General features: G+C 47.4%; 1 protein-coding gene across 2 annotated transcripts in view; it reads right to left on the reverse strand.

The window, feature by feature from the left end:
• Positions 1-2,325: 2,325 nt before the first annotated feature.
• The window catches only part of LOC144754403 (LIM domain transcription factor LMO4-B), a 45,584-nt gene continuing 19,932 nt past the window's right edge, over positions 2,326-27,977 (reverse strand). For both annotated transcript variants that reach the window (XM_078642130.1, XM_078642131.1), the window contains exons 3-5: positions 16,584-16,680; positions 8,839-8,994; positions 2,326-5,426 (exon numbers count right to left, since the gene is read on the reverse strand). In XM_078642130.1, the coding sequence (XP_078498256.1) occupies positions 5,418-5,426; positions 8,839-8,994; positions 16,584-16,680 (262 nt within the window). In that variant the 3' untranslated portion in view covers positions 2,326-5,417. The remainder of the gene's footprint in view (positions 5,427-8,838; positions 8,995-16,583; positions 16,681-27,977) is intronic.

The raw sequence follows: 27,977 nt of genomic DNA on the forward strand, positions 1-27,977 counted from the left end.
GCTGGGCACTCCACTAAGCTTTCAGGAGATTAGAGCCCCAGTGCCTGCAAGCCGGAAGTGGCTGCCTGTAGTGCTAAAAGACTGCATGCATAGGTCCTGGGGTGAGGAGTGCCTTATTTATTTATTTATGACATTTGATTAAGTGCGAACAAATGCCCGTGGGCGTCTCGGCGCTACAATATCTGCAAGTAATCCTCCTGCTGCGGAAGTGTGTTCCGGTATTACTGGTTAAACAGCCAGGTCTTAAGCTGTTTGCGAAAGGACCAGAAAGTGGGGCTAGTCTTGATTGACAGGGGTAAGGTGTTCTACAATTTGGGTGCAGATACCAGGAACCTTCAATCTCCCCATGAGACAGTTTTGGTGCGGGAGACCACTAGATCGTTGACAGTGGTAGATCGAAGCGATCTGGATGGATGATAGGGGATCAATTGTTCTCTGAGAAACAAAGGTCCTCGTTTGTGCAGCGACTTGTATACAATGCAGAGAGTTTTGAATTTTATCCTGCTTCCGATGGGAAGCCAGTTTAAGTTTCTGATGGTGTGCATCGCAGACATGTATTTAGGGATTCTGGCAAGTAGCCTTGCTGCTGAGTTTTGGACTGTCTGCATTTTTTTTTTTAATGACCCTGACCTGAGCGTTTGCAAAAAGACCGTTACAATAGTCCAAAGTGGACAGCACTAGGGAGGTCACCAAGGTTTTCCCGGCGGTTTCCTTCCCATGTTTAGAGAGACACAGGACAGAGGGCCAGGTCGTAGAGAAGTGAGGTCAAGAAAACTCCATGCCACAGGGCTTCGCAAAGTGACACCCAGGAGCATCAAACTGATTAGGAACCCTACACAACCCAGTGTAGCAATTTTAGCTGAATATTTGGTTGCCCTTCACTCCTTAAATCATATTTGAGATCCTATCCCTGGAACAAAGGCCCAGTCACTTCCCACAGATTTATAGTTTCACTGTTGCTGAAAGAGGCCATCCGGTGAATCAATACCCAATAGACTTCAAAAAATCCAGCTGACTTCAAACATGCCAACTCTTTGAATGCCCATTGATGGAGAAGGGGAGGGGGGCTTCACAATCAACTGCTTTTCTACACTGGATGTCTCCTTAAATAAGCTCCATCACTAATGGTACGTAAAGCTTCTCATTGAGCAATGACATTGGACTATGTCAAAATGTTAGATTTTAATTGAAAAGGCTTACAAACTCAACTCGAAGTGGTTTTCCTCCTGGAGGGTAACATGTGTTCTGGGAATGCAGAAGGTGCGAACAAACTGCTATCAAAGGAGATCGTCAACAAAACTGGAAACTATTTTCTACATAATTTTCAGCATTTTAAATGAACTACTGAGATCTACCTTACAGCTTTCGCCTCAGCTTTGGCCAAAATGCATGAAACTTTCTAAAGCGAGATGTGAAAATTCGAGACAAGTTTTGTTATAACTCGCATATCTGGAACATGTAGGAAAATAGGCCACACAGGCACACCCATATTTAGGCTCTCAATGTGAACATCAGGATTACAAGTTGCGTGTAACACTAAGCACTCCCTATTTTTTTTTTTTCGCGAGCAACTTTTCCAGGAAAAACCTTGTAGAATATGCATGTGGAAACTGTACATGATTCATGAAAAACATCAGTGAATCGTTCCCAAATAAAGATTCACACAGGTACTACCCATCTCGAAGGTGCAATCTTTTTATGGCAAATACTACAGCATAGGGAAATGGCTGCGCCCACAGTATACGAATTTCTGGAAAATTACTACACCATTAGGAGTCCTGAGACTTTAGCAATGAATTGTATAAACCCCAATGCTTTCCATTGATGTAAAAAAAATGTGTTGCAGGATGAGAGTAGTCAAAATGTCCTACAAGGCCTTGTGGGATTTGACCCAAATGAACGATGCGTCAGTTTGACTACCTTTGTGTTTGCTCTTATGGAAAATGTTTTTGTTGTGCATAATCGGCCAATTAACATGTTTTACGATGAATTTATAGGTACTGCATGTTGTATACGTGTATTTATCCCCTTGTAATATTAATTGTGTTTTAATAGCTAGTTTTGTGCTGTAATTCTAAGTCACTGAACGGTAAATGTGTTTATCCATACTGCGTTTTACATTGTTTGATGTGGTAATTTGCAATGTTTTCTTTATTTAACTAGAAGCAATAAACTGGATTTGAAAGTAATAAGAAGGGAATCAGTTTCACCAACCACCTAGTACATATCTACAAGTTATTCAATAAACCCCTTCCAGGATCCAATAAGAATTATTCACTTATAGAAGATCAAGAAGGTTCTGAAACAAATGAAAAGGCACATCGGTCATGGAAACTTTGATTTTTAATATTCAATGAAAGATTACAAGGAAGAAAAGTGCAGTCTAGTAAGCAACATTATCTTTTTCATTTTGTTTTTAAACAGCGGTTTGCTTTTATCGATTCACACGCATCGGCAAAAAGTAAACCAAGACAAAAGTCCTACAATAAAAGCACAACACTTTGTTGTTTTTTAAATATTTACATAATGCTCTTAAGTTTTTCTCTCTCGGCTGGTATTGCATATACAGTATGTCCTCCCATAACAAAACATAACAAAACTGTACAATTGAAAAGAAAACGGAACTGTCACAAATTACAGAAAAAATACTTTACATGGTAGATATACACAAATTTTGTATGGCAGCCATTTCAGAGTCAACCCATTATTGCCTGCCAAGACAATATATACACTGAAGGTGGCGGTCTGCAAGTGTTTAACGTGTAGGCAAACTTCCTCCGTCAACTTCGGGCACCATATATTAACCATCTATCTGGGAAACTGTCCATGAGAGTTTAGGATCGGAATGCATCCCTCATCACTCCTTCCAATAGTGCGCTGGTCAGGGAGACGGATAGAACTAGGTCTGAGCATAGCAAATAAGATTGTATTTATTGTGTCCAGGGAACAATATCCTCAATGCTCCTTCTATGAGGCAACTGAATAAATATTGAAATGTATTTGTTAGCTAATCCTAGCGGTTACTAAACCCAAAAGCTTTCTAATAAAAAAAATTGAATGAATAGGCATTCACAAATGAAAATAACAATGGAGATCTGTTTAGCAGAGATGCTGGAATCAGTTACACAAGAGAAGAGGCTGCTAACAAGTCACAATCTACTCCATTTTATTGACACGGATGAGACAAATTATATAATACAAGCTACCCAGAGGGTTTACAAAGGGTAAGATGCATTGGCAGAATCTTTGCTGTCCGTCACCTTAGACCTTCACATCAAGCTGAGCTCATCCAAGACCAGCTATGTAGCCTCCTATAAGGAAGTAGTCCAATCACCCTATCCTACGAAATTTATAGTGCAGTGTGGTCCTAGAAAGATAATGCTCAATAAAGAACCCAGCACACTCCTCCATGCAGGAGCTCATCTACGGAGTCCTCTGGAAATTCACCCTTGGTGTGTGGCTACACAACGCTGTGGTCGGTCAGACATTGAGAGGGATGTGCAAAGACAGGCACACACTTGGACCACAGAGTAGGTGGGACAGTATTCAGGTGCCTTGCTCAATTTTTTCATTTCTTTGATCCTGATCCCAGGGGGTTGTGTCAGTGTCCAAGGGTGTCCCCACTTTCAATGTAATTAAACCGTGTCAACCAATCTCAATGCTCTTAGGCACATTTTAGCTATGAGCACCCTTCTCCATATCAGACGATTTGGCACGTCCACATTGGCTAAATGGTTTGAAGTGGTTTATGGCTACTGGACTAATCTTCTAATGAACTTGGAAGGGTTTCCAGGACTCAAGGCAGGGGCCAAAGAACCAACTAACTTTTTTGGCTAACCACTGGCCAACCCATACCAACTCATGAACACACGTGACAGCCCTTGTATGAAGCGAAGAGGAGTAGCAGCCCTTAAAGTCGCAGTACTAAATATTTTAATTGAAACTAAGTTAAACACAACACAAACCCAGAATACTAAATTCCGTCCACATTTTCCTTTGTGTAAATATACAAGAATATATTCCTCAAGTATGAGAAGCAGAAGTGCCTTGTCAGGTTTCATTTCTACAAACAGGAAAACATATTATTCCAGATGTTTGGTCCTTGCTAGTAATTCAGGACTTGCTGGGTTTTAGTGCTCACATAGGATCCGAGTTCACAGTGGCATACTTCCACACATCACATAAAATGAAACCTTTCTAGACTTGGTCTAAGAAAAGGAGAAGCATGTTAGCCAGCAGGTTGGTCGAAGAAACCTCAGAATTGGGGGGCATGGCTTTTGTCAGAGGTTTAGCACTCTGGAAGTGGTAGGCACCAGGAAGAGTACAATGTTGAAAAAGGAGGGGGCAAGACCAAACCATGATCAAGAGTAGCTAAAAACAACCCACTGTGGAAGAGGTATCGCGGTGAAAAATGCTGCCTGTGGATAGGATTAGGGGGAAGATGGTGAGCCGAATGTTCAATTAACAGAGGAATGTACAACTGGCAAGAAAGTTTGAAGAACTAAAGCCAAGTACCACAATTTCGTTTGGGAAAATGATTGCATGGTACGTTGGAAAGCTTTTGCTGGAACATTTCACCAGAGATCATAGACCTAAAAACTCAAGAATTTGCCAAATCTCAAAATTTTTGATTCTCCCCCCCCCCTTCTCCTGGGCAGGCCTAAGTATGCCCATGTGCCTCGCTCTAGACTCGCGGGTACCAAATGACGTGGGTGTAGAAAAAGAATCCTGCAAGCATAGCAATTTATAAGGTAACAGATCTCAACGTAGATCTGAGTGGGCAATATGCTGGCCTGTCCAAGTCTACGGGTACTGCTGCACCAGCTGTACTGCTGCACCAGCTGAATACCTGGGTTTAAGTGAAGAGCAACTCCTGGAATTCTGGTGTCTGAACATCTGCTTGTACACAAGGAATTGGTCCGGATAAAGGCATGCCACAGACGCATGTTGAAGTTGGAAAATTACTATAATTAAAATAGGTAGTACTGTCACTTTAAGAAAGGCTAGATATATATATTTATTTTATGTAACAAGAAATAGTCTTGTAAAATAACGATAAAGTCCCTTTTTTGTCTTTATAAAACATCCTTTCCACAGAAGTAAGACTTTTCTCAAAGGATCTGCACAAACAAGCTTTGAAAAGTTCAGTCTGTGCTCTCCCCGCTTGGCTGGACCAAAATCCGGGTGCTTCAACCTTTTCTTCATTTCCTCTTTTCCCGCCTTGATATAAAAAACTATGCATCAAGTTTTTTTTCTTGATCCGTTACAAAATAAGTCATTGTGGTTCAGCGGCAAGACGGCAGATGTGCACCACAACACAAGCGTGACTTTTGTGCAACAAAAGAAAAATAGTAAACACAACCGGAGAGACTCCTTGTGAACAGAAGGCACCAGGGCTCGCACATCTTGTCATCTTCTTAACAAACCTGTAATTGACATTAAAAAAAAGTTAGTGAGATGAGACCACCGAGTCAGATAATTATTTTATTTATACTATATAACTGCCTTAAAGAGACATGCATAATGAACCACTTTAAAAGCTTCATTATAAAGATAGCACTTCAGAAAGAGAATTCCAAGGAATGCAAGCACAGAACCCAAGAAGCTATGTTAGTTTTAGATCCCTTCAGTAATGGTCTCATGCCAAGGGAAGAGCCTGTGGAAGCTTTGGGGAAATAAATGTTGCACAGCAATAGGGGTGACAAGGAAATAAGAATTTGTGGGGAGGGGGAGGTCAGCAGGCTCAGCTAATAGATACACAGCCTGAAAGGTGGCAAGAAAGGACTGCCCAAGTAGGCTCCAATTAGGGGATGTAGGCCCAAGGCTCAGCCTTTCATCGCTTTGTCATTTATCTGCTCCCATAGCCCTTCGTATGAAAGGCAAGCTGCAGGAGAATGCAGGGCACTCAACAGGAAGCAGCAGGAGGGCAAACCAGTAAGTGAGTCCGGCTCAGGAAGCAAGCGATGGGCAGACACGGGTAAATGAGTCAGGCTCCAAAAGCAACCTAAGGGCAAACACAGATGAGTCAGAATTAGGAAGCAAGAAAATGGCAGACAGGTAAATGAGTCTTGCACGGAAGATGGAGTCCAGCTGCTGGCAGGGACACTCGGGCTAACATGGCAAGGATATGTTGCCAGATACACTACAGTGAACTAGGGAAACAACTACGTTTCTAGGACAAACTCCTTGGTGTTGATCTGCGACCAGAAGAAAAGGCAACCTTGGGTGTGGAGACCGTCTTCCAAGGGAAAGAGAATGATATGGTTCCCTGAGAAAAACGAAAGGATTTTAAACGCTTCCGGTAAAACCCAAGATGTAGCTAACTGCAAAAGGCCAATGTAGCTTGGAAACATAGGCCGCTCTTTCAGAAGTCCCTCTAGGGGACCATGTAACAGACCACAGTAAAGTGCATGGTCACTGCCAGTGCAGACCTCAAAAGGATGAAAGAGGATAAATACATCTGCCCAGATTCAAACGTGGCAGTTTGAACCAAGGACACAAAAGGCCCTTCCAGTTACGCTGCATATTAACATCAAGTCCAGTCAGACATCTGACGGACAGCTGTATGGACGTGGACAACTACAAGAATGTGTAACTAAATTATATATATATATATATATATATATATATATATATATATATATATATATATATATATTTCACTGATGTACGTACAACCCCACACAATGTTCATGTGCACGAGGACATGTGTATGTGATATGAACTGCCCAAGGTTTGGTGGATGGGCAGGACGAAAAGTAGGAGACTAATGCATTTCTGAAGTGTTGTAGGAGAAAACTAAGTCAGCAAGTCATTTAATACGTTTTTCTATTTTTTTTCTAGCAGGAAAAAGGGCTTCTCTGACGGGCAATAAATCTGCCTTGTCAGAAACGGGATACAAATAAATAACCCTTTTACATTTCAGCCTGTTCACCCCACTTCACCAAATTGTCCAGGGGCAGTGACTAAAATTCCCCAATTAATCATAGAAGCTCCACGGGGGGGATAAGGGGCCCTTTATGTTCGAACCACCGCACTGATCCCCCCTACCAAAGACGGACTTAATGGAAAGTGCTCTGCGCAGGCCCCGGGCGCCTCCATAAAGGGGCAATATCCAGGCAATTACGAAGGACCATTCAGGGCCTAATTAAAGGAGCCTCGAGCGGGACCGGGCCGGCCGGACCCCCGCTCCTTGCGCACCACTAACAGGGAAACAATGTCATTTCAGAGGGTCCCCCTCCTCCTCCGACTGATTAAAGTGGAGAGCCCACTAATTGAGGCTGGGCCGCGAGGGCATGGGAAGGAACACAAAAATGGCCTCGTTATGGCGGCTCCGAGGCGGGAGTGTTGTCAACTCCAGCCAGCCCCAACAGGCCAAAAGAAAACAGAACGAGGAAGCGGGGAGAGAGGAAACTGCATTAGTAATTCAAATATGGGTGGCTGGAGAGTCAAATGCATGCCCAGGCCTGCCCTCAAAGTAACCAGAAACCACATTAGCGGAGAAAATAGAAACTCCACCAAAACAAACAGGAAGCGCTGTCCAAGGTCGGTGGAGAATGCAGCGAACGTGGGATGTTGAAGCAACTCTACCCAAACTTACTGAGAACCGCCTACTCTCCCATGGGCGTGTGTGGGGACCACAACATCACAATACTGTTCCTGGTCCACGTCGGGATGCCAGTGGCACAAACCCTCCAATAGAAGAGCTCCTGGGACACAGACGAAAGAACGCGCAGCCCTTGCCGCCTACCACATGCTGGACAGCAGATTTGAGGCGCGTGGCCTGATAGACCCAAGAGTTGGCGCGTGATGCCAGCAGATGCATCAGAACGTGGCTAGATTTAGTGCCCAAACTTCACAATACGACATTGCGCTTTTCAAAATGTATCCATGCTATTCGACTTGCACATGGACAGTCTTGATCCAATCCAGAATACCCGAATGACTCCAGGTGGAGTACAACTAAAGTGCAAAAATACGGTACAAAATGGCAGATTGGTAGCAAAACAGGACCCGAGTAGCTCTGGAGAGACTTGAGCTATGTTGCAAATGTGCAAAGGGGGTCTCCAACCAGTAGCTCGTGAGCTACTGTAGCTCTCCATCTACCTCGGAGTAGCTCACCTGTGTGCAGCCCAGCTTCTTAAATTAGAAAGCTATTGCTTGGTTGAATTATTATGCAACAAAATTGAAATTATACAACACCAATATTAGTAGCTCATTGAGTTTCATGGAGCATAATAATTAGCTCTCAATACATAGAAGTTTGGAGACTCCTGCACCAAGTAAAACCAACACCATTACAGGGACGACAGAGTCCCACACCATTTATGGCGGCAACACAGATTGAGTGTTTAAAAACAGCAGTAGGGGAGATGCATTCCAAATCCCATACCGAGCAGAGTATCACAGCTTTTTGGAGTGTTTGGAAAGTAATGGGGTAGGGAAGATGCAATCCATATGCATACAGAGGCAACATAACTTAAGGCGGAAAAGTGAAAACTGGGGCTGGTGAGATGATTCCACACAAACGCTACACATCTCTCCAGGGTGTTTGGTAAGCAGGAATGGGGAAGATTGTTTGCCATAGGTAGGCAACACTGATTTCAGGGGTGGTGGTTAAATATGGGCAGGGGAGGTGGATTGCCATAGCAATATGGAAGCAACACAGCTTTATATAGTATGGGGACATGGGGGAAGACTGATTACAGACGCAAAATGCAGGGTATGCACCATTAGAGATTCTTGCCTAAGAAGGAGGAAAGACTGAATTCCAACCTCACAGGCAACATTTGCAGAAAGCATTCATACTTCTCACCAGAGACTCGCTCTGGTACTCACCTTCTGGTCAGACAGCATAGGGTTGCTCTGGAGTGTGCCTAAGTGTCCGTTTAGATGTGCGTTGGGCTGGTCGCGTTCACAGAAGATGGTTCCGTTGATGTAGTGAAACCGGTCTCCTGGCACCAGTCTGTTTCTGCAGGTGGCGCATGTGAAGCACTGTGGGGGGGGATAAAGAAGAGGACTCAAAAGTGCATCCTCCATTGAAACACATGCAGTTCTAGAAGCATTCTGCAGACCCCTTCTGTACTCCCTAACTCAGGCATCTATGTCTAGAGCAACCACAAAATACTCTATATGTAGGAAATCGAGGGTCTGGTTTTCGGAGGCATACTTCACTCCCTCAATTTAGTGCCAAGGCACAGAACTACGACACACAAAGCCAGTAGAGACTAACAATCAACATCATGCTCACTCTCTACCCTAAACATGTATTCCCCCTTCCTTCATCGCTCCTATTATCGCCAACATAATTAGATCAGCACTTGCTACACTACAGACACGTCAAGTGATTGAATATGCTACTTACCAGTATGCATCTGTTCTTGGCATGTAGGGCTGCTAACATTCATATCTTAGCATTAGATCGCCGCCTAGTGTTGGGTCCGGATGATCGCACATTGTTGTCCTGGAAGAGTCTTCGAAGTATCCTGAGATAGGTGGCTCCTCCCCTGGACTACAGTGCGCATGGGCATCGGCTCCATCCCCAGATTGTTTTTCGCCATTGTGGCAGAAGATGGAGTGAAAAGTGTAAAGGATGTCCATGCTAATGAATAAATACAATAGTATATCTGCAGCTGCGACAGGCACCGGGGAGGAGGGCGGGCGATATGAATGTTAGCAGCCCTACATGCCAAGAACAGATGCATACTGGTAAGTAGCATATTCAGTTCGAGGCATGTGGGCTGCTAAATTCATATCTTAGCATAGAATACATAGCAGTCCCTCCATCAGCGGCGGTTGCCCGTGCCAGCTGCAGAAACCTGAAAAAGTGTTTTTAGAACAGCCTGTCCTACAGCAGCTTGCTGCTTGGAATGTACATCAACACAGTAGTGTTTTGTAAAGGTATGTGGTGTAACCCACGTGGCTGCTCTGCAAATATCCTCCAAAGGAATGTTCCCCAGGAAAGCCATGGATGCCCCCATTTTGCGTGTGGAGTGCGCCCTTGGGGGTATTGGTAAAGTGCGCTTGGCCTTTTGATAACATATCTGAATGCACTTAACAATCCATCTGGCTATCCCTGCTTTGGAAATAGGGTTGCCTTTGTGTTGTGGTGCGAAGGCAACAAAAAGTTGTTTTGTCTTTCTAAAGGGTTGTGTTCTGTCTATGTAGTACATCAACGCCCTCCGTACATCTAAGGTGTGGAGCATTCTTTCTGCCACCGTTTGCGGGTTTTGAAAGAATGCTGGTAAGTCAATAGTTTGGTTGAGATGAAACTGTGACACCACCTTCGGAAGGAATTTGGGGTTAGTGCGTAGCACTACCCTATTTGGATGAATCTGAATGAATGGCTCTTGGATTGTGAGCGCTTGCAGCTCACTGACACGCCTGAGAGACGTAATAGCTACTAGGAAAGCTACTTTCCACGTAAGGAACTGGAGTTCACACGAGTGCAGTGGCTCAAATGGTGGTCCCATCAGTCTGGTGAGAACGACATTGAGGTTCCACACCGGAGCTGGCGGTGTTCTTGGGGGAATGACTCGTTTCAGACCTTCAAGGAAGGCTTTAATGGCGGGCACTCTGAAGACAGAGAGATGCTGCCTGTTTTGAAGATAAGCCGCTATGGCGGATAGATGTATCCGAATGGAAGTGTACGCTAGATTGCACTTGTACAGCTGCAACAGATAGCAAATGATGTTAGGGATAGATGCATCTAGCGGGTTGATGTCATTGGCTGTACAGTAAATGACAAAACGCTTCCATTTTGCAGCATAGCATGCTCTGGTAGTTGGCTTCCTTGCCTCCTTGATGATGTTCATGCATTCCGGAGGTAGGTTAAGGTATCCAAACTCTAGGACTTCAGGAGCCAGATCGCTAGGTTGAGCTGTTGCGGATCTGGATGCTGAATTTCTCCATGGTTCTGCGTCAAAAGACTGGGCGTGAGGCGCAGTCTTTGATGCGGCACCACCGAGAGTTCGAGGAACGTGGTGTACCAAGCCTGGCGCGCCCACGTTGGAGCAACTAGGATGAGAGTCATCGCGTGCTGCCTTAGCTTTCTTGCGACCAGCGGTATTAGAGGGGCTGGCGGAAAAGCGTACGCAAATTTGCCTGACCAGTTCATCCATATCGCATTCCCCTGCGACTGTGGGTGAGGGAACCTGGCGGCAAAGTGTTGGCATTTTGCGTTTTCTTTTGTGGCAAACAGGTCTATCTCCGGATGACCCCACTGCTGGAAGTACGGGTGGAGAACAGATGGGTGTATCTCCCACTCGTGCATTTGATGGCTGTACCTGCTGATCCGCCATCTGGTTGTCCTTCCCTGGGAGGTGTTCTGCCATGAGGAAAATGTTCCTCTGAATGGCCCACTTCCACATGCTCTGAGCCAGATGAGACAGCTGTGGCGAGTGGGTGCCTCCCTGCTTTTGAATGTAGTACATCGCGGTCATGTTGTCCGTCCGGACTAACACTACTTTGTTGCACAGATGTACAATGAAGGACTTGATCGCCATGAAGATTGCCATCAGTTCCAGATAGTTGATGTGCATCTTCTGTTGCTGCGTCGTCCATAGTCCCTGCACTGTGTAAGTGAGCAGATGAGCTCCCCATCCCTGGAGAGATGCGTCCGTTGTCAGGATAATCTGCGGCACAGGCTCTTGGAACAGTCGGCCCTTGCAAAGGTTGTGTGGAGTCCACCAATGCAGAGAGTCGTATGCCCGACTGGTAACCAACACTAGGTCTGTCAATTGCCCCTGAGCCTGTGTCCACTGATTCGCTAAGCACTCCTGGAGCGGGCGCATATGTAACCGTGCGTGAGGGACTATGAAGATGCAGGAGGCCATCATGCCTATCAACTGCATGAACACTCTCGCTGGAAGCGAGTGTTGTGGTCTGAACTTTTGGATCAGAGACTGCATGCTGTCTATCCTGACCTGGTTTGGCTGAGCCATGGCAGTCAGGGTGTTGATCGTCGCACCTAGGAACTGCCGGACATGTGCTGGTTGTAGATGCGACTTTGGGTAGTTCAGCGAGAAACCCAGATTGTGAAGGAGGTGAATTGTAGTCGACATGTCCGCGGCGCACTGTTGTTCCGACTTGGCTTGCACGAGCCAGTCGTCTAGGTAGGGGTAGACATGGATGTTCTGCCTCCTGAGGTGCGCTGCTACTGTCGCCAGACACTTGGTAAACACCCTTGGGGCTGTGGTGACTCCGAAGGGTAGGACCTTGAACTGGTAATGCTTGCCTTGAATAGTGAACCTGAGGTATTTCCTGTGGGACGGGTGTAGTGGAATGTGGAAATAAGCATCCTTGAGATCTAAGGTTGCTAAGAAGTCCCCTTGGTTTAGCAAGGGAAGAATCTGTTGCAGTGTAAGCATGTGGAAATGTTCTGATAGTATGTACAGGTTGAGGGGACGTAGATCTAGAATGGGTCCGAGAGATCCGTCCTTCTTTGGAATAAGGAAGTACAGGGAATACACCCCTGTGCCTTCCTCTCCCACCGGCACGAGCTCGATTGCGCCTTTTTGCAGCATCACCACTACTTCCTGCTGCAATAAGAGCAAGTGCTCTGCGGACATAGGCCTTTGCCTTGGCGGGATGTTGGGTGGAGTGGATGTCAACTCTAGGCAATAACCATACTGGACTAGTTGTCGCACCCACCTGTCTGTGGTGATGTTTCTCCAGACGGGCAGGAACTGCTGCAGTCTCCCCCCGACAGGTGTTAAGTGGTCGGGGGGCAGTGACAGAGAGTCACTGTTTGCTTGGGGTAGAGGAGCGGGAGCTGTTGTTTCCTCTGCCGCGACCTCTGTTGCTGTTATTTCTGTAACCTCCCTTGTTCTGTTTCGTGAACGAGGATTGTGCTCCACCTCTTGAGAACTGAGATTGTTGACCCATTTGTCCTCTGGTGACCCCACGTGCACCTGAGCGACGAAAATTGCTGCCACGAAACTGTTGGGACTGTAGGGCCCCCATGGACTTAGCAGTTTCTGTGTCTTTTTATTTTTTCTAGGGTGGTGTCAACATCTGGACCAAACAGACTATCAGGATTGACTGGCTGATTAAGAATGGTGGTCTGAATATCCGGTTTAAACCCTGAGATGCGGAGCCACGCCTGTCGTCTCAGCATAACGCTAGTGTTGATGGCTCTAGCAGCTGTGTCTGCTGCGTCAAGTGCACACTTGATGGCTGCGTTTGAGATTAGCTTCCCTTCCTCCATAAGCAGTTTGGTGCCTTCTTGGAACTGTGTAGGCAGGTGTTGTACAATCTGTTCTAGGGTGTCGTAGTGCGCCCTATCGTAACGCGCTAAGAGTGCTTGTGTGTTGGCAATGCGCCAAAAGTTTGATGCCTGTGCAGCCACTCTTTTGCCCCCTGCCTCTAGCACTTTTGACTCCTTATCCGGGGGAGGAGCTTCACCCGTCGTCTGGGAGTTGGCACGTTTCCTGGCATTGGCGACCACAAGAGAGTCCAGTGGCAACTGTCCCCGAATCTACGCGGGGTCTGCAGGTGCAGGTCTGTACTTTTTTTCAATACGTGGATTGACCACTCTTGCTCTTGTAGGTTCCTTAAATATGTCCCCAGCATGCTTGAGGACTCCTTTAAGCATAGGCAGTGTCTTTACTGTCCTTTCAGAGACTGAAAATGTGTCGAAAAGGAAGTCTTCCTCAACCGGGTCAGCATGCATGTCCACATCATGATTGGCTGCCGCCCTTTCGAGTAGTGCATGAAAACCTGCTGAATCCTCAGTTGGGGATGCACGTGCATTAAAAAGCTGCGGGTCATGCCCCACACTCAGGGTGCCCTGGTCACCAGTGTCATCATATGAATCCGGTTGTGCATCTGGTTCATTGATAGGGAAATTGTACTGCTCGTCCTCATCATACCCTTCACCCGCAGAGTGTTCTGGTGAGGGAGTAGGGCTCCGTCTCGGAGGAGGCTGGATTGGTTCCATGAGGCCTGAAGCGTCAAGGGGCACCCTCTTCTTCTTCAGTGGGATGACATATGAGTCCACTGACTCCGAAGTGATTTTCCTCTTATAGAGGGTCAGTTTGCCGGTGTCAGCGTCTATGAAATGCTCTGAATCATCCTCTGATTCGAGTACCCGACGTGGAAGTGGGCCAGCCGTAGAAGAAACCACCTTCTTTGGTGCCGATTTGGTGGAAAAGGCTTTCGGCGCCTCCTTCGGCGGCAAAATAAAGAGAAGTTTTCCGGAAGGCTTTGCTGTATTGTCCTTTTGCGGCTGCGGCGACGATATCGGAGCCGACGGGGCAGAGGCCTTCTCCCTGATTCTCTGTAGTGATTCGGCGATGGGGGACGTCTCACTCACAGTGTGTTTTGGCGCCGACGAGGATGGCTTGACCTTTCCCTCGGATCCGACGTCTTTGTGGGCCTTGTGCGCTTTGGACGCGGATCCCGCTGTCACCGACCCCGATTCCTGGGACCGGGGGGCAGACGTGCCAGTCTTCGATCCGTGAGCCTGCGTAGCCTCCGTTGAGCCGGCTTTGGCGTGCTTGGACGGCTGCGCAGCTGTTGACCCGTGCCGACCATCTTTCTTAGAGGATCCCTCATCTGGCGTCGATTTCGGTTTTGCAGCAGCAGTGGAATCGACGGACTTCGACTTCTGCGGACCGGAGGTCGACGGAGTTGATGGAGTCGCGGGCACAGTCGTTTTCGCCGTTATGGCAGCCATCTTAGGGACACTCGAGTCCTTAAGTTTCGGTTTCGTTTTCGGGTCGGCCATCTTAGATGTCGATCCCGATGGTTTCGGTTTCGAAACAGTCTGCTCAGCAAGTAAGTCCGTGGCCGGGCCAGAAGGCGGGCTGTGGCTTGCGGCAACGGGTCTTGGGTAAGGCCGACAGGCGATCCCGTGACCCGGTCGAAATCCTCGTAACCTTCGGGGCAGAGCTCGTCCCCCGAGCTATCTGCCGCGGCCCCATAAATCTCATCGTCGTCTCCTACCTCGTCGACGTATTCAAGGCCTTGACCCACGACTCCGTCGTCGTCTCCCGGATCCGCCTCGACCTCCGTCTCGGGTGGGGAGATTTGAAGATGATGACCCTGGTCCTCTTCATCTTGGTCGCCGAAGATGTTTTCCGGATCCGGGGCCGCTTGTCTAGCTTCCATGCGCACCGCGCGCCGAAGCTTGAGAGTCTTTTTAGAGCGGAACTGTGCACAGGCCTTGCACTTGCCGTCGTCGTGGTCAGGCGAAAGGCACTTGTTACAGACGGGGTGTAGGTCGATGTGCGGGTACTTGGACCCACAAAGCGGGCAGTACTTAAACGGGCTCCGCTCCATGTCCGAAAAGTTTTGCAGTCGTGTCGCGATGAGAAGGCCTCAAAGTTCGAAAAGCGAAAGAAAAACTCCGCTTATTCCGGCTTCAAGAGACGGAAGACTCGAGACCGTGCGCAGACAGTACCGACGCAAAAGCGAGGCCTTTTGGCCGCTAAAAGTTAGTTTTTTCTTGGTTTCGACAGAAAGACGTCGAGACCACATCCGAACCCAATGGCGGAAAAAAACAATCTGGGGATGGAGCCGATGCCCATGCGCACTGTAGTCCAGGGGAGGAGCCACCTATCTCAGGATACTTCGAAGACTCTTCCAGGACAACAATGTGCGATCATCCGGACCCAACACTAGGCGGCGATCTAATGCTAAGATATGAATTTAGCAGCCCACATGCCTCGAACGCATGTCTTTCCCACGACTACAGTCGCAGGCTATGAGAAAACCAGGGAAAAAGGAATCAAGAGAAAATATTATATCTTAGTGGAGACACATTGCGGTGTTTCCCTGCAAAATTAAAACCATGCGATGCTTGAACGGATATTCTTTTCAGCTGCCATGCTGATAAATCCACTGTCTGCAACTCAAGCGAAGGAAGACTTCTTTCCGAAGACTTTTCAGTTGGAAGGAATGCTGTGGTAATCGCTTTCTATGACACAGGGCTGCAAGAGGTGTCCAGTGAAAGTGGCAAATGAAAGTTTAAGAATTGCCAAAAGGACTGTCAGTGTTTGGTGAAGAAGCACTCGGCAACATCCTTCACCCAAATGTGAACATAAAAACTGTCAAAGCTTCTTTGGCAGACCCACAAGAAGGAAAACGTGGAATGCCCAATCTGGAGATCCTGGTTCACCGGTCTTCCACTGCCGTTGTCCCACGGGTCAGATGCCCATCCTGGTAGGTAGTAGAAATACATAGGCATCACTCCGTAGAATGTAACCCTACATATCAAGGCCTTACTGAAAGGAAGGCAAAAGTGACACCAGACGAGAGTCTGAAGCATAATTTTCCCAAGAACCCAAAGACCTGGTTCACAAATGCTCATCTTTTAGGTCCCCATCCCTCTTGAGAGAAGTCTGCGGCAGGTGAAATACAGCAAGTGATGCACAGCATTTACAAGAGACAAGGAACCGTCCGTCAGTCCAACCTCTGAAGCCTCATCCTTTCGGTCTGCAACCTAGATAGCACACTCAACAGTGCGGCCTTCAACCCAGAATAGAATTTCACCCCTGCACCTAAACTACTCACATCCCCAATCCCCTCCCGTCCCCCAAGGCCACCTCGCCCTACCCATGCTAGACGCCGGGGATACACACCTTAAGATGGTAGACGTTTCCCTGGGCCTTCATCACCATCTCGCTTGCTGGAATGGACAGGCCGCATGCACTGCACGCGCCAGTGTTGCCAAACAACCTGAAGACAAAGGAGAGAGGTTAGAAAGCAGGGTTTAAATACGTGAAGCAGAAGAAAACAGAATGAGGAATGAAAAAGCTCTATTAAATAACCCTCGAATAGCCACCCTCAGACAAGGGTTTGAACAGTAACATGTTTGTGGGTTCCCAGAATACAAAAGAGGGCATGAGGTTCCACAACATGCACAAGAGTCTCTGAAACCAATTTAAAGCAATCAAGCACCACCATACAGTATAAGCCCAGGGCTATTGCTGCACTCATGAATGTATGGAATAAGGATAGTACTTGGCGGAAGGTTAATCCAATCACATGAAATGCGATAACAGTATGGGGAGTGCACTGCGTGCAAATAACTGCATATGCCAGCACGGTCAACAAAGCCTTTACAGCCTGAACAAGCTTTATACTGACCATGCCTTTTTGGTAAGAAACCGGTCCTCGGAAGCTTGTTTCCGGTCCAGGGAAGACATGGCTTGGCAGTTTCGGGCTGGACTGTTCCCATGAGGCACAGGGTCAGACTGATTTGCATATGGCCATGTCTGAACTGGGGTGGTGGAGTGAGCTAAAGAATGGTGATGGATTAAACCCAGATCAGTTGACTGGAGGTGAGTTTGATTTGCCCAAACGCTCCGTCCATCATCCCCTATTGTATTGCTTTGGTAAGAGATAGAAGTACTCACCAAAAACATGAGCTGATGGTACAGCTGAATGGTTTGTTATCACAAACCCACAGCAATCAGTTTCCCTGCTTGCTGGCAAGTGATGCGAGGTTACCTACCTGAAAGGATGAGCTGCAGGAGACCGCAGGACACCACCTGCGAGATGGTAAAGCTGGAGTGTACATACTAAGATACCAACTTAACCGAGACACATCCCAAGGTAAAGCGTGCTCTGTAGGGCTCCCAGTCACTGAAGCACCAAAACAGGAGTTTGTGACAACCCATGCAAGGGATACCAAAGGCTTTTGGAAAGCCTCTCCACCCAATGTTTAATGGATGGATTGCAGGTATAGCAGATGTCCGAGGCCCTTCGGTACTGGACAATGGTCTCCTCTGGGCCTCCAAGCACCATTGGGTGAGCCTCAATCCCAGGCAGAAATGCAGATGAAAGTAAGAATTTAGACTAACACGAGTCCAGGGAAGGATAGAAGAGTATGAAGCAAACTGAAGACCTGGTTGGAAGCAGAATCCAAAGGATCTTTAGCCACAGAGTCCATTAGGAGACGTCCTTGCAAGGGTGGTTTCATGATCCCCTCCTGCACAGCAGATCAACTTGCAGCCAATGATCTACACCACCTCCCCACTTAATATCCTCTACAAATTAGCCTTAAAGCTAAGCGACCCCAGGCTGTAATTTCACCTCCACACCAGAAACACAAACAGGAAAGTTTGCATTTACTTTTTTCAGAACCTCACTGGTAGTAAGGGCCCCTTCCTATAGTCCACTGCAGCATGGCCCACAACACACCAGCATCCTGTTTACCGTTTAGTTTTCAAGGACACAGAAATCAAAATGGCAACTGCGGTTAATGATGTGATGACAGCGGAGTGATTGGGTACAACGGTCTCATTACTCCGATCTTGGGGCAGCCAGTGTGAAACAGCCATGGAGCCAGAGTTGAAGCAAGACCAAGAAAAGATACACAGTTGTAAACCTGAGCAAAGACTAGACACTGCGAGGAACAAGAGCTTGTTGGAGGAAGCCATGGGCTAATGGAGATGTCCGACTGGCAATTCCTGCTGGTGGTTACCATGGAGCCAGGACAAAGACCAGCATTGATCAGGGTAGGCCTGGGATACAGGCATCAGAAGCTAGGGTATGGAGCCTACAGAGCGGCACGGGCTGTATGGTGTGTAGGTATGGGGCCCGGGAAAAAGGTATGAGTCGGTCTCTGTACGCCTGGCTGACAGGCAAGTGCCTTTAGGAGACCCCCACGGGGCACAGGTTGGTGGTAGCTCGGCAGAGTGCCAGTGTCATGAACAGGGCCCAGGGATGGACGAGAACTAGACATTGCTGCAAGTGGAGAAGACGCAGAGGACAGGAATGCAGCAGGAAGGGCCTCCTGCAGCCCCCACGCCTCCTTCACTGCCCTGCCACCAAGACTAGACATTGACAACCCAGCCACGAGCCCCGGCTCCTCTGACACCACCATTTCCGCACACAGAGCAACTGGAGACTCGAAAGGCAATTGCACCGTCTCTCCCCTGTCCCCATCCAATTACCCATCGGCCGGGCCCGGCACCAAGTCAACACTTTCTGCCGCCTATTGATTGACTTGCGATAAATTAGTTTTCATTCTCATCTGCCCCTCGAACCCCCCCTCCCCCCCCCCCCCCCCCCCCCCTCCCCAACCCCTTCCACAGTCCTCTGCGCCGGCTGGTAATAATTTCCTTTCAATAGGAATGAGCTTTAACAAACAGTCCCTAAAAGCTACCCAGGCTGCAGTTTACTTAACAGATGTGCTGGGGGTGCGAAGCCGAGGGCGGGGGTGGGGGGGGGGGTAACGAAATTACACATCCACTCGCCACCGCAGCATCCCTTTAAACTTTCTATTAAATTGTGAGAACGGCTGCTTTATTAAATGTTTTCTTCCAACAGATGAAAATCTCCCTGAAAATCCATTATTATTCTGGCTCGCAGAGTAATTGATGCCGCCTGAGTTTAATATCCTGCCGCTGGCTCCCTGACACCGCGCGCCGGAGCGCGCGCCCAGCCCGGCTCCGCTCTAATAAAGGGCTGCTAATGAATTTTCGATCTTAATTCAAATAGTAATTTAGTGAACAAGAAAGGCCTGTTATGTCTCCTAATTAATATTTGTCTTAGAGCTCCCTTAAAAAAAAAAACGGGAAAAGCTAAACAGTGGGAACAAAGGGGGGTTTGTGGAAGAGGGGGGCAGGGAGGGGCGGCGGGAGCGCGCGGCATCTCACGCCGGGGCCGGGTATATATGAACAGGTAAAATTATTTTTTCCCTGAAAGCAATAAAGAAGCGACAGCAGCTGAAGGTGAAACGTGGGAGGTGGCCCCTTATTGATTAAAAATACTTATTAGAAAAGAAAGAAGGGCGCTGCGCAAGGAGAAATCTGGGAAGAAAATGAAGTTTTATTTGATGACAGCTGAAAGGATTCCGGGGAGGGGGCGAGGGGCTCTGCAGGAGGCGAGGGCAGTGGAGGGATTGAGTGGAGGGTTCGAAGAGGAAGCAGATCTGGAGGAATAGGAGAGATTACTGGCGGTGGAACAGGAAATGGAGAGAATTCAGTGGTGGAAGAGAAGAGGGAGAGTGTATCGAGCAGAATAAGAAAGGAGATCTGTTGAGGGGAGAGGGGAATGAGGGCAGCTGACGGAAGAATAGAAGATTTGGTGAGGAACAGAAGAGGATTTGGTGAGGACCAGAACAGGAAGTCCAGTGGAGGAAGAGGAGATTGTTAGGATACAGGATGGGAAGATTGTATGAGGGAGTGGATTCCATCTAGGATTACAGTAGATTGGGGGGATCCGGGGAGGGTGAGGGAATCGGGGAAGGGAGCGGTATAAGACCGATAGGATCTACTAGAGCCATAATATGCAATTTGAAGTGAGATTAGAACATGAAGGAAATTCCACGGGTGGATGAGAACAGGGATCTGGTCTGATTGATAAAGAAACAGGGGATTGGGATTTTGCAGAGTGGCAGAAGGTGATCTGGAAGAGAATCGGGTGATCAGATTACAGCAGAGGAGCAGAAGAGGGGGGTCTGGACTTAGTAATGGAGCACAAGAGTGGATCTGTGGGAAAAGCATAGGAGGAATCACCTTCCTTTTCAATTGGAGTGTTTTAAAAGCCAGTCAATTTCCCTATTTGGGTCAAGAGTGGTCAAGCAAATGTCAAATGTTCAAGTCAATGTCTGGGGTTTGTAGGCCATGGTTTTGTTGGAAATGGACCCACTATTTGACATCTCGGACTGTAAAGTAATGTTGTCCATCTGCCAGGCCACTCCCTGGTCAGAATCTGAATCAGTGCCCGGTGCAAGGTGCTCCAGTGATCCATCTGTTCACAGTCTATAGAAGGGAAGGATGAACAAGTCCTGGGACAGCCCGATTTAGACACTGAAACACTCCAGTTTGCTTGAAAAGTAAACAAACTAGAAATGAAACACCAAGTAGTAGCCATCCCTAGTTAGAAGTCTTCACTTCAAATCCCCAATAACTGCGTATCTCTCACTACACTCCCTTCTTTGTCACTTCACTTATTCCCAACTCATACATCACTGAGCAGCTTAGACCACGGCCTATCCACCCGCAGCTTAAAATGGGCACTTTGAACAAGTGACCCTGATCCATCACATCACTCTTCAGTCAAGTTTAACGCCAACCCCTATAGTGACCACAAAAACCCACCACTCGTTCCTGCTACATAATTTACAACTGCAGGTCCCTCAAAGTCAAACATTCCTACCAATCGTGCAACATTTTCTTGGTATTAGTTTTCTTGACAGGTGTGAAAGAGTTGGAGAATACATTAGCTATCATCTGCTCTCCCAAACCAATCACAACAGCGGTCCTTGATCTGAGAAATCTGACAAGTGGACCACTGGTCCGGAATGTATTCCATTGGCTCTTTCTTCAACCCATTTTAAAAACGGTGCACCTATTCCAACATTAAAATAATGTGCAAATCAAAATCATTGGGTTTCAAAGTGGCAAAAATACATTAAATTGGTCTGGCCTTTGAGACTGAAAAAGAAAGCGACTGTGCTCAAACGTGAGCACACTGAGCAAGAGCCTGTTCCTCAAAGTGTCTTCAAACCCAAAAAATTCACTGCTCCAGGGCAGAAAACTACCCATGAGACTGTATTCCAACTTGCTACACTTGTGATTCACAACTTACAAAATTTGATGTCTGAAAGTCGTGCTTTATGGAAAACCCAGCCACCTTCAAAAAAGAAAATGACATAGCATTACAGCACATGTCCACAATTAAAGAAACGAGAAAAAAAGCCAAATCATTAACTCTGGTCAGCTTCCAGGCAATTACTTTTGCTAGTGTCTTGTTTTGCATTACACGGTTTAGAAATTAGGAAATCGATTAAAAGTCACCTCTACAGCACCATTTTCACCGTATGGCCAACTCCCTCATGTCTAACCCGTACCCATTACCGACTCTCAGCTCTCTTTAGTCTCAATGAACACCAGCGGCAGAGCTCCTGCTCAAACTTTTCACATGGGGCTTGCTGTCAGCCATCTACCAATGAGAAGGGTATTTATCCCTTGTCCACATCAGGCCTTTCACCACCCTTTAAAGAACAAGAGACACCCAAGTTTGGATCTGCGACCTTTGGTTGTATGCCATCTCAGTATCCTGGACAATAACCCTGTGATTCTCAACTGGTTTGTGCTGATCTTACGTAATATACAAAAAAAGTAAATAAAAAGTGGACATAAGGTAGTGAAGCACCAGGCTCATTGGGCTGTGATTGACAACGGTGACTGAGGAGAGCGCATGGGGTGACTAAGCAATTTCACCTGCCAGTAATGGTGACCAGACACTGTCTGTACGGAGCACCAGTGGAAAAAGCACCGAGACTAGACTGCTCTGCCTCATGTATCCACCTGGTCAGTCAAGGTAAGGCGGCCAGGTATAGTGGGGCAAAACCTGCCCCCACCAGTCAGTGCCCCATCAGGCACGAGCCGGGCAGAATATGCGTTGCTGGTCACTCAAGATGGTTTGTGTATGCACATTATACCCTGTGCCAGAGATGCCACCCAGTCTTACAGGGTTGCTGTTTGCAAAAGGCTATTAATATACATCAATGAATGCATGTTTAGGACGGTCGTCTATCCATAGCCGCTCCTTCATCTGACATCACAAGAAGGAAACCACATCAAGGCCTCCGAGGCATTCTATAACCATGCATGGAGCCCTCCTTGAAGCTGGTCTATGTGCACCTGACAAGCAAGCAGCACTTTATAGAGAGGTCTGAGCGGTGGAGGCAGCACTTAATGAAGGTGCAAGGACAGAAGCTAAATAGATACGAAAGGGGTGCAGAGAAGGAAGAAAAGAGGTGGGGAAAAGCAGAACTTTACAAATGGGGAGAGAAGCACTTTATTAAAAAGACCCTGCACTTTGTATAGGTGGGAAAGCAGCATTTAAAAAGCAAATGACAGGGGGTAGAGCCGCACTACGAAATGGGCAGGGGTCACGAAGCAACAACAAAAAAAAGTGTATGTATTTTTATAAAGTCATCGGGATGGGTCAAAATCGATGAAGAGCATAAGCCTCTTTTATGACAATGAAAGAAATGTGTGGATGACAGAGGGAACCTTGCCACAAAGTGACACTAAAATCGGGATTGTATGAAGAGCCAATCTACACACCATGGTGAGCCCCCCCCCCCCCTTGATGACTGTCAAGGGCACTGAAAGAGCTGCTGGATGTAAACATCCTGCCCTAGCACCAAAAGATGGATGTGTAGAGGTCTTCGATTGATTACCAAACTATACTCGATTGGGTTGAATACTCCAAATGTAGAAGAATTATCAGAACACTTGACTAGAACATGCAACTGGTCTCCTTTTAGCAACATCGGAACTGTGGAAAAGAGACGTTCTGGGCAGCCATTGCACAACCTAAAATCAGGCACAGCTGCTAAGCCTCTAGCCTCCCCCACCGGACCCCTCCCCAGCTCTGCCCTGGCCCCGTGCCCTTATGACACGTTATTGATGTGCCCAAAATAAAGAACCTGCAGTCATAATGTTTCACAAACAGGGGTCGTACAACGGGTTAAACGCTTTCAGGTGCTTCCAAACAGGCTTTGAAGACCAGGGACCCGCGAAAGTGGGCCCTGAAACTCAACACTTTGGTTTAAGAGAGAGTTTGGGGGGTGGGTGGGGGGGCAGGTGAAGATTAATAATAATGCATGCCACATGCTCGAGTCCAGTCGTCCGCTAGGGCCTCCGAGGGGCAGGATGGGGTTAAAGGCAGCCTCGCAGCATCAATGCAAGTGGAGATGTCCAGAAGGCCCAATTAACCAATATCTTTATAATGAAAATAAAAAAAGAGGGGGGGGGATACTTTGTTCAATGTTCTTATCAACCACGAAATAAATACAATAAAAAAATTAAAAAACAAATGATGCTCGTATGGAATGCACAGGGAGGTGTGGGGCAGCTCCGATCCCGTTCCAATGTCTAAATGGTGTTGCAAGTAGTGGAGCTGCTTCACTGTTGTAGGAATTACTGAAAAGCAGGTCTAGTGGAATTATGCGGCCGGGGATGAACAAATCCGCAAGGTTGACTAAATTATGCAGCAAGGAAAGCCAAATTATGAGGCATAATGCAGCACATTGTGATATAGCTTCCTTATTTTGTCATTTTAACACAGGTTCACAATGTCTGTGAAAAGGTTTCACCATCGCAGTACCAGTTTAACATACAAATTCATCAATAAGCACCAGAAAGGCGACCAGCCACCTTTTGCAAAGGGCCTTGCAATACGAAGTAACAAGTGTTGCTGCGTTTTTAGTAACTTAATCCGTCTGAGCAAGTAGCTTTTTTTTTTTAATGAAAATCTGTGGAATATGCAGGAGATTATGGATGTGGCATGTCCATAATTATGAAGAAATGATTGCAGCCTCTTAAAATCACATTGTAGTCACCTGCTCTAAAGGTAGAACTTGACAGGAGGGTTTTATTAGGAGATGAGTAGTTAGGGAATGTGTTTGAAAGTCGTGCATCAGTGGTATGCTAGCATTGCTGCGGAGGACACTTAGCGTTTTATTTTTGTTGTTGTTAGTAAATTAAAGATGAGGAAGCCTGGTCTAGTTTCATCATCAACAGGAGCATTTCAGCAGGTTGTTCTGGAGGACAGGTAGGTGTGGGACTGTTAAATGAAACAGGAAGGGACAGCCTTTCGCATTCGGTGACTGTAGTGGAGTGCACCATCGCACCCAACAGTAAGGGGTGAACTGGAGGACACTCTAGCCCAGTGACCGACTTGGAGCACGTGCAGTCACTTTGAGGAGCCTGGCTCTGGACAAGAGTTGGGAGACGAGTACAGAACAAACCACCTGAAGGTATAGAATAGGAGACATGACAGGGCAGCTACAGCTGCAGACTTTGGAACCTGGGGCTCCAGGTTGGAATCCAGGACTCCGTGCTTGGCTCCCCCTGTGATTCGGAGGAAATCTCTTAATTTCCTGGTGCCTAAAAATGTGAAATGTAATTTTTGTAAAATGTATGCGTGTTCCTCGCTCGCACGATCAGAAGATACACACCCAAACGTGCCTCCCCCGCATTCCCCTGCAATCCACAGCAGCTCTGTTGCTTCCTAGCTAGGTTTTCGCTATATAAATAGCGATGGATATAGAATACCAACGAACTTATGAACCTGGGTGGCGTTGGGCAACAAGGTGCGTCACATTCAGCTGGCACTCAGGAAATAGTGACCAGGGGATGCAGAGCAGACTGAGCCAGCGCACATGGGAGATTGGCAGTAATATTGAACGTGGAAGCCCTTGACCAACACATGGGATTTCAAGGGTACAGTGTGCATGGGCCACACGGCACATCTGACCAAAAGTACCCACACTGCAGCAGCTCAGAAGGCATTGAAGGGCACTGGCCACAATCCTGCAGACAGATCCAAGTTTTACAGGACTGAAGACAATTGGTCCCTTTGGACTAGTGACCAACAATCCACAGAGTAACTAGACTTTAACAAACCTAGCTTTCATGACATAGTAACTTGGATATCTGTGTAAACACCGTGTCCGACCTACAGTGGTAATGGAGGGGACCATTCACTGGTGCTCTACCTATTGGCTCACGCTGCACATATTGCTCTACAGAACAAAGGCACAGGTGTGTGTGTTACCATGAGGTTTATTTGTTTACGTCTGTACATCTTCACTAGGCATGAGAGATCTCCATGGACTTGGTTAGCTTTGTTGTTTTTAATAGGTGGTCCCTGCTCGAATAAGCCACTTTCAGATAAACCGGCTCTTCGAAGAGTAGTTTACAATCTGGATCACAAGCTGAAATCCCAGCAGTATGGACACTCCGTTTTGAAGTCATTGCACAGCAGTGGCTCTCCCTGGAGGGTGTCCCACACTACCCTGCCATGGCTGTTCAAGGTGCACACAGAACTGACCAGCCCTGTACCCAGAGTGTGCCACAGTGCTCCCATAAAACCCAGCCCTGGCTCTCCAGGGCTGCTGCACATCCCAGTTCTGTCTCCACAGGGGTGCGCCCCATGGACCACCTACGGCTCTAAGGTGAGCTCCCAGCCCTGGGTTCAAGGTTGCGTAACACAAGACACAGGCCTGGGTCTCCGGTAGTGTTCCTCAAGAGGTAACCCATGGTCCCGGGTGTGCATACATCTATCTCCTAGAAGTAATGCCATAAACCAACTCTGTCTCCCAGGTGTGCGCTCATGCCCTAGTTCTGACTGCCCAGTGTACCTGTGCTGCAAGTTCGTGTTCTGAAGTTGCTGCTTGGACATTACCCTAGGCTTGCGCATGCGCACTGCAGCAGGTCTGAACTTCCAGAACACGACAACATCTTTAAGGGCTCTTAGGCAGACGCGCTCTTCGCTCCAATGACTATAGAAAGCCGCTCCTCAAAATAAACACTAATAAACCTACTTATGAAAAGGCTGGCTCTGCCCTAACACCCAGAGCATCGCTCGTGCTCTTTTTTACGCAATGTAGACTAATCTGTGTTTGTATTACCTTCACCTCTGTGCTGTCTAAAAAGCCAATTAAGAGCGATTGATGGGAGACTAGTTCAATAATAATATCACACAATTTCAAAAAGACTTTTCTTCCGCTTCCAGAACCAACGTGATCAAACAGCCCTGCCTTCCCCGCCCCCAGCCGCCTCCCGCTCTCCAAACACCACGACTTGCCAAGACACAGCCAAAGCAAACAGCCGAGAAAGCGCCCGAGGAGGGCGGCACTGCTGCCCTGACAAATTAAAATAAACACAAGCAGGGTGTGTGTTCGCTTTTAATTAATTTCTGCTGCGTGCAGGCTTGGGCGCATTGCCCTGCATGGGCCGTTCCACCCGGCGGCGCAGCAAGGGAGCAGGCCGGGAGGCTCGCGGCCGGGCCCACGCAAGACGACGGACCCTCGAGGGCCCGACCTTTGCAGGCATAGACCGAGTTTAGTTCTTCGAACCTCCCAAGCACACTTTATTTCAATAAAGAGTTCAAGTTGGACCACCGTGTCCATTCCAGCTACTCTTAAATTAGGACATTAGAACAGACTGCAAAGGCAGGGTAGGCATTAAGCGTGAACTGGAGTATAAACGTGTGCGCTGGGCCAGAGCAGTTATGCGACTGTTTAAGGCCTTGCCCAGTAACTAGCATACATACTATACTCACTAAATCTCCTATATAATGCATGAGGTAGAGAATGCATTGCTCAAACAGGCGAGCCATGGTTGCCTCCATCTAGTTCACAGCTGCACTGTCTGCAGCTCGTGCAGTGATTGAGGCCAAGGTTTAAGTAGTTTGGGGGTTGCTGGTGTTCCTTTCAGAGAGGATGTGGCCTTAAGCTTAGAGTTGGACTGTCTTGGGCAGAACCAAACCTAATTTGCATTCGGTTAGTCCCCATCTGAAGTGGCACACTGGGCAAGGAATATAGAAAGGAATGTAAGTGGCCGAGGATTTACATGTGGCGGAGGAGAAATCAGATTTCACCCATCACTTTCTCAGCATGAAAACATCCCATCACCTTGGGACAGACGCTTTGGAATCTGAACTAAAAAAATCTGGACGTGGAGGGACACAAAGAAAACTGCATGCCACTGGTGATGCCAACAGAGACCAGTGTGAGCCACTGACATGCAACAAATGGTCAGTGTGTGAAGTGTATTACCAGAGTTCCCTGGCCTCCCAGTTCACTTTTCAGCCACCCACCGATTGGAGCTGGCTTATCCAGATTACTAGAAATGAAGTTACAGGTGCATGTACACTTGTCCGGAAGACCCATTAAGTAGTGTTCACAAATAAGGAGCTCTCTAAAGTAAATCATGAAAGGGGTCGAGGAGGTGGCTGTGTAATAAAGGGCACCAAAAGTCTGTAGAAAGGGAGATCCCAGGCCAGCCCCAGGTATGGGGCTTTGATGAAAGACAATATAAAGAAGAGTTAGAGAGGGGCAAAAGGGAAACCACTGGAAGAGGGAGTGGGAGCAGATGGCCCAGTCAGATATCCAGAGGTAGATGAAAAATGTGAACGATTCCTGTCTATAGAACAGAGCTTTTAGAGGCCAATAGACAACCAAAACCATTCATCCTGGTGGGCTCAAATGAACTACAGAATCA

The sequence above is a fragment of the Lissotriton helveticus genome, chromosome 5_1 (genome assembly GCF_964261635.1).
Source record: "Lissotriton helveticus chromosome 5_1, aLisHel1.1, whole genome shotgun sequence".
In the NCBI taxonomy this organism is placed as follows: domain Eukaryota; kingdom Metazoa; phylum Chordata; class Amphibia; order Caudata; family Salamandridae; genus Lissotriton; species Lissotriton helveticus.